The 7,625-nt window shown below is 40.2% G+C and overlaps 1 protein-coding gene across 1 annotated transcript; it reads left to right on the plus strand.

The window, feature by feature from the left end:
• Nucleotides 1-683: 683 nt before the first annotated feature.
• On the plus strand, nt 684-2,973 carry LOC111642715. The gene is made up of 3 exons (XM_023389094.1): nt 684-1,593; nt 1,777-2,420; nt 2,776-2,973. Exons 1-3 carry the CDS (start codon nt 684-686, stop codon nt 2,971-2,973), a joined length of 1,752 nt encoding a protein of 583 aa, XP_023244862.1.
• Nucleotides 2,974-7,625: the final 4,652 nt, after the last annotated feature.

Below are 7,625 nucleotides of genomic sequence, written 5' to 3' on the forward strand. Positions count from 1 at the left end.
AGCGGGAGAACGGGCTCTGAGTGCCACAGGAAGTTTAAAGCTCTTAATCAACGAGTTTTTCAAAGATGACAACAACAACGAGGACAACCTCTACCAGGCAGAAATACGAAGGAATCTTTGGCACTACTCTACGGGCACTGACTCACCCGCCTTCTCCCAAAATGAGATAAACTGGGCGATAGCCAAGTTCAAGAAAGGCAAAGCCCCTGGCCACGACGGTATAACCGTCGAGTTAATAGAGAAATTGAATGAAAAGATTCCTGGGATCTTTCAAGCCCTATGTAACTGCTGCCTAAAGTTCGGCATCTTCCCAAGCTACTGGAAGAGAGCCAAGGTGGTCCCTATATACAAGGGTAAAGGAAAAGACATCAACCCATACCAAAAGCTACAGGCCTATCTGCCTAATCCCAACCCTAGGCAAGCTCCTGGACTGTCTTATAACAAATAGGCTCACGGAGTGGCTAAATAAGGCCAAGCCGCTGCACAACACGCAGTACGGCTTTAGAGAGGGCCTCAGTGCCGAAGACGCCATCCATCGGGTGGCTAACTGTCTAAAAACCCAGAAAACAACAGCCGCCTGGACGACCACCATCGGGCTGGACATCCAAGGCGCCTTTGATAACGCATGGTGGCCACTCCTACTAACAAGACTGGAGGAAAGAGAGTGCCCAAACAATATCTATATGGTGCTGTGTGACTATTTCACCAACAGATCCACCTCCATTACCTATGGAGCGGACACCATCCAAAAACCCGTTACCGTGGATTGCCCGCAAGGGTCTTGCTCAGGCCCGCTCCTCTGGAGCATTCTCTTAGATGATCTCCGATGTCAAGGATTTCTAAAGGATATACATACTACGGCATACGCCGACGACGTATTAATAATCATCTCTGCCGACAGCAGAGCCAAGTTGGAGAAAGAAGTCAACCGTACCCTCCAGAAGATCTATAACTGGGGTCAGTCCAACAGGCTAGATTTCAACCCCAACAAGACTAATGCCATCGTCATTACGAAACACAACGTTGCTAAACGGCATCCAAAGTTCCACCTGAACGGTGCCCAAATTAATATCACCCTGTCGTTTGTGTACCTCGGTGTTACAATCGACGATAACTTGAGTTGGCTACCCCACTTAGTCAACCTTGTTGAGAAGACTAGTAACCTCTTCGCCTGGTTCACCAAAGTGGCAAGAAGGGACTGGGGCCTGTCAGGCCCCGCACTAAAGACTATATACCAAGGTGCCATTGTTCCAATGGTAACCTATGGGGCGAGTGCATGGGGAGAAAAATCAACCCATACCCATATTAAGAGAAAAGTACACACCATACAGAGGAAAATTCTTTTAAGAGTGACCAGAGCGTACAGGACCATTTCAAATGACGCCCTCCATGTCCTGGCGGGCGTTCTACCACTAGACCAGGAAGTCAACCTAAACATGGACCTACACCTACTAAGGACCGAAAACAAGATACCAGCATACCTAGCAATGGGTAATGCGGTTCTGGAGCCCAAGGTCGCGGCGGCCCACTGCTTGACCAACAGGGACATACCAACTATCAACGAAAGGATATATTCAACCAACAAGAGCAGCCGTATATACACAGATGGATCCAGCAGCCCCTCCGGCATGGGGGCGGCGCTGGCGTACTACAACGGAAATCGCCACATTTACAGTCAAACCTAAAAACTAAAGACGGTATGCAACAACTACCAAGCAAAGTTGTTCGCCATCTGGAAGGCCCTAAAATGGGCAAACAGCCATTTCCACCAAACAGACATCGACATCTGCACAGACAGCAGATCTGCCATTGAAGCCATCAAGGACGTAAACAATAAGAGTCCACTGGTGCAAGCCATCTGGAACACTTTGCTCAATAACTCAAAAAACAATCGATATTCCTTCTGCTGGGTAAAGGCCCACGCCGGCCACCCCAGCAATAAAACTGCCGACAAGATCGCCAAAGAAGCGAGCGGTCAGGCCACGACAAACAGTTACAATCTTATTGCAAGAAACAGTTTAAAACAACGCTGTAAGGCCTACCACCGTGCCGTCTGGCAGCGGGCCTGGGAGACGTCTGTGAAGGGAAGAGGACTATTTGCCTTCCTACCGGATGTCAACCAACAGATGAGGTGCACCCACCTGTTACTGGACCAACGCACATCAACCTTCTTAAGTCAACATGGTAACTTCAACGGGTATCTCCACAAGTACGGACACGCCGCCTCGCCGAACTGCGACGTCCTGGAAGACCCGATGCATCTTCTGTACAACTGCATCAGACTGGAGAACATTAGACACGAACTACGACAAGAATGCTGCCATGAGGGCCTTACCTGGCCTACCCCACCAAACAAGATCATAAACGAGAGACTTTATAATATAATGCAAAGAATAGTAAATATGTACTACAACCTGAAGGTAAACTGTAATAACCAATAAATTATGTATCTAGCTCTAGGAACAAGTGTCTTACATGTATATAATACACTCCACAAACACAGAGTTGATTGTCGCGCAATGAATTTTAAATGTATAAGTTTTATTTTCGATTAAATGTATCCAACATCTCTACGAAGCTATGCGGTGTAGAGATTTAGCAAAAGGGAACAGTCCGAGTCCGAAAGACAATGTTCCGACAAAATGAAAAAAAAAAATGTTCCTATCTACTATAGTGGACTGTTCCTGATAGTGGAAAGTTGTGTCAAATCGTGCTCTCGGTTAAACTGAGTTTTCAGGTGGATTAATAGTTTTTTGTCTGTTTTTTTGTGCACAGCTGGTTTCTTTGTCTCAGTGTGAATCAACAGACACTACATTTGGCTCGGTGGGCCAAAGATTTTTTAAGAAAACTAAGTTTGAAAACTTACGATCTTCAGACCGATTTTCCGGAGGAACCGGGTCCGATAAACCGGAAGGGAAGACGACTCAAGACAAGTTATCCTACAGTGAGTATAATTGCCAAATTTCTGCTTGATTAGCCCACTGGTTATCTTGTTTTTCGGACATTTGTGTTTGACCTTCTTCGGCCCGCATCGGGCTTCCGGAACGGAACTTCAATTTTCTTTTAGTACGATCAGCTAAAGGTGTAAGGAACCAAGTCTGAGCTTTATTTTTATTTTACTTTTATTTTGCTTTCATTATATTTTGTTTGGGGCTTATGTTTAGTTAAGACGAAGGTTTCCTCACCATTCACCTTAGTAACTTAAAAATAGAAGAAAAACCAACTCACCGACGAAAGAAAAGCGCCGTAGAAAAACTCGCGCACACTTGCGCTTCCCAACCGGAAAAAAGTAAGTCCGCACCGACGAAAAGGGGGGGGGAGACCCCACAACCCAGTTAGGAATCGCTAAACCTTAAAAGAATAAAGCATCCCGATAATTGTTAAAGAATAATGTGAAAGGTTAGCGAAGTATTGTCGGAAAATGATCTGCCAGATAAACAAGAAAAATTTAATGTTACAGATAAGTATGTAAATGAGGAGAGTGAGCTCATTCAGAATTGTGACGTCACCTCACACTATAAAGCCTCTAACTCAAGTGAAAACGAACGAGGTGAATTCCTGATAGCAACGAGCTTTGGTGAGCTCCGTAGCAGTGAACGAGAGAGGTGTCCGATAGGATTTTGAAGTTATTCGATTTGTGGATCGACGATTATAGAAAGTCTTGAGAGTTGAGGAAATAGGTTCCTATTATATTGAGGTGACGATTAGGATCTTTAATTTATAAGAATTATTGTTTATAAGTTAATTCTTTGATTTTTGTCGAATTCCAAAGGGGAATAGAATTAAGTTAGAAATAGATTGATTTGAGTTTGTCGGATTGATGCTTGTTGATGAGTTTCATTGAATAAATTATTGTTTGATTTTTACTAAATACTGTATAGAGTTTTTTAATAGAAGTTTAATTAAATATTTGATTTTTGTTATTGACAAACTTTGTCATTATTTAATTCGGTGCACGCTTAAAGTCCAGGCCTGGCACACTAACGCGAATCCGCGTAAAGTACCCGTTAGGGAACGGCTATTTCCGGCACACAGTAGTGTCGATAATCGTTGGAAAGTCGGAAAAATAAATATAGTACTTTACAAAGGGTGTGTTTTGCTACATCCTGAACAACTTTGAGACCAATCCATCGAATAGTTTTTAAACAGCAGCGATTTTAAAACATTTCAACTTCTACCACTGAACAGAACAGGTGGTTTCCATGGCAACAAATAATGAACTCTTGTTTCATAACAGCTTTAATGGTCGTTTCTAACGGACATCGAGTTTTGGATGACGTCATTTATGATATTTAGTATTAGAACTATTGTGGATTGTTGTGAAGATTTCCTTCTTGGTTTTTTGTGTTACATTTAAGTAGTACTTAAGTTAATTTTAAGTATTTTAATTAGTTTTATCTATCTTTTCACACTGCATTGCTGGGTGACAACCTGACAGTGCAGTGTTGTTGAAACTAACGTTTCCTCTGTTACACGATTCTCTTCAGCGGAGGGTTTAGGCTAAACACATACACTACAGGGTACTGATTGTTGGTTAGTTTGGTCTTTTAATTAGTGTTGGTTGATCAACATGTCAACCGAAGACAGCAAGCCAAAAGATAATGGATCTACAACAGCAACTTGATAACGTAGCTACACAAGAAGACATAAAGGAAATTATTGCCACAACGAAGAATCTCAAGGAAGAGGTATCAAAAATTGGGGAGACACTTAAAACAATCCATAATGGTAACACAACCACATGTGTAGACATGGTTGATAGTAGGCTGGCCAAAATACAGGCACAGATGGAAAATATTCATATTAAGGACGATATTGTCAAAACACTCAATGCTACCAAAAGACTGGAAGAAGAGATGTTAGACATGAAAGAAGCACTTAACTGTAATGGGCATAAAGGTGGTATTGCCGACCATAAACTTTCTTATAGTGAAATAGTAAAACAGAGAACTAAACTGACAAATCCAAAAGGAACCAATAAATATAGCACCTTATTAGTGTACCCAAAGAATGGAGATGTTGGATCAAAAGATACAAAAAACACTATTAAGGATAAAATCAACCCTTTACATCTCAAGGTGGAAATAAAGGGTTTCCGAAAAATAGAAAAAGGAGGGATCGCCATAGATGTCTCAAAACAGGAAAAAATACAGATAATTGAAAACGAAATTAAAGATAAAGCCGCAAATCTTAAAACCATAATCCCTGAAAAAAGAAAGCCAAAGATATTAATAAAAATGGTGCCAAAACACCTGGTGAGGGAAGATATAATTAATTGCATTTTTGACCAAAATGAAATGATACACACTAATCTTGATAAAGATAAATTCATAGAAAAATTTAATCTTAGATTTGCATTTGGAGGAAAGAGGAAAGATAAAAACAACTGGATAGCAGAAGTTACACCAGAAATACTGAATATAGTCAATATAAATAAGAAACTAAATATTGAATGGGTAAGATGTCAAGCCGAAGAGTACTATTCTATAGTACAATGTTACAGATGCTGTAAATTCGGCCATACCAGTAAGACTTGCAAGGACCAACAGGAAGTATGCAGCCAATGCACTGGCCAGCATAGATTCAAGGATTGTCCCTACAGAAATAACAAACCAAAATGCAATAACTGTACACAACAAAAGGAAAAAAATAGTGAACACAATGCCTTTGAAAGATGCTGCCCATCATATAAAAGAATAAGAAACTTAATAACATCTCGAACCGACTATGGGAACTACAATTAATAGTTTAAAAATACTGCAACTCAACCTCCAAAAGTCAATCAGTGCAATCTCAACACTCTGTGTAGACATCGACGAATATGACATGGCAATCATCCAAGAACCGTACTGTATTAATGGAAAAGTGGCATGCATTCCGCATAGACATCTTGTTTTACAAGACCAAATGAACACTCCATGGGCAGCCATTGTCATACCAAATAATAGGATAGCAGTGTTTCATCATGGGCAGTTCACAACAGAAAATATAGTCTGTTTGGAAACACAATTTGGTGTTCACAGCTTAATAATAGTAAGTGTTTACTCCTCTGGCAACAAAGACATTTATAATGAAATAAAAGTCCTACAGGACATCAAAGACTACTTCAAAGACAGTCAAATAATTTTTGCTGGGGACTTCAATGCTCACTCGCCTACTTGGGGGCAGTGAATTGGACAATAGAGGCAAAGCATTGGAGGAATTCCTGACAAGTAATAACATGATTGTAATAAATGATCCCAACTCACCACCCACTTTTGAGGGCCCAAATGGGTGTTCATGGGTAGACATTATGTGCACTACAACAGGTCTATTGGGCATTATTAAGGATTGGAAAGTAATACAATATACACTATCAGATCATAACTCTATAGAAATCCTTATAGAAAGCACAACAGGCAATATTGCTTTTAATGGTACGAAAATTTATAATACCAGAAGAGCCAATTGGGATTATTTCATTTCAATGCTGGATAATAAATTGGATTTAAGGCAAACGCCTTGTGATAGGAATTTTGCAATGTTAACTGTTGACAGACAGATTAAACAAATTAATAAAATATGTGACGAAAGTTTTGAAATAAGTAAACCAAGCAAAAAAGAAAATCCTTGGTGGAGTGATGAACTAGCGAATATGAGGACAATCAATAAACACAACAGGAAAAAATACCAGAAAAGCAGGGAAGCTGAAAGAGATAGGTTAAGAAAGACATATCTGGAATACCAAACAAAATACAAAGGCAATAAAAGAAGCTAAAATCAACTCATGGAGGGAATTCTGCTCTTCTGCCTCCACTGATCTGTGGGGATTCATCTATAAGTGTTGTGCTAATAAACTTAAGAACCCACATTGCCTTGAAGGACTCATAGGAAAGAATGGAAAAGCAAAAAACAAACAAGAAACAATTGAACTATTAATGGAAACACTATGCCCTGGGGATGACCCCTTACAGGACAATATGACACAGAGGAGAATAAGGGCAAACATAAAAGAATACATACCAGGTACTAGTCCTCCACCTTTTACCTTCACTGAGATTGATGAAGCAATCAGAAGACTGGCGGCAAGGAAAGCCCCAGGCCTCGATGGTATCTCGGCAGATATAATTATAAAAATCTGGAGAAATCGTCCTGATATTCTGCAAACAATTTACAATTGCTGTCTCAAATATCAATTTTTTCCTAAGGCATGGAAAAAAGCAAGAGTGGTACTTATCCCAAAAAATAAAAATAATACTAATAAGTCACCCGATGATTATAGAAACATCTCATTGTTGCCAATAATGGAAAAGGTTCTGGAAAGGTTGATCCTAAATAGACTAAATTGGTATCTTCATATGCAAACTTTTTAATAAAAAACAATACGGTTTTCGGATCGGAACTGATACTACTGATGCAATCCTCTCGGTCACTAATAAAATTAAAGAACTTTTAACCATGCATCCATATGTATTGGGACTAAGCCTAGATATCTCAGGAGCTTTCAATTCAGCATGGTGGCCAATGATAATGCACAGGTTGGTTGGTTTGTTAGAGTTTATTGGCGCAAGGGCCTTACAGGCCAAGCTGCGCCATAGCAAATGGTATATATAAATAAATAAATATATATATCTGTTCCACAGTTC

Source organism: Centruroides sculpturatus, unplaced genomic scaffold (assembly GCF_000671375.1).
Source record: "Centruroides sculpturatus isolate CEXI.00-Female unplaced genomic scaffold, Cexi_2.0 scaffold1760, whole genome shotgun sequence".
Lineage (NCBI taxonomy): Eukaryota > Metazoa > Arthropoda > Arachnida > Scorpiones > Buthidae > Centruroides > Centruroides sculpturatus.

Coding starts and splice junctions, on each gene's coding strand:
- LOC111642715 (XM_023389094.1), top strand. CDS start 684: ATGGTGCTGTGTGACTATTTCACCAACAGATCCACCTCCATTACCTAT. Junction 1,594..1,776: donor TTCAACCAACAAGAGCAGCC/GTATATACACAG, acceptor TCCACCAAACAG/ACATCGACATCTGCACAGAC. Junction 2,421..2,775: donor ATATGTACTACAACCTGAAG/GTAAACTGTAAT, acceptor TTTTGTGCACAG/CTGGTTTCTTTGTCTCAGTG.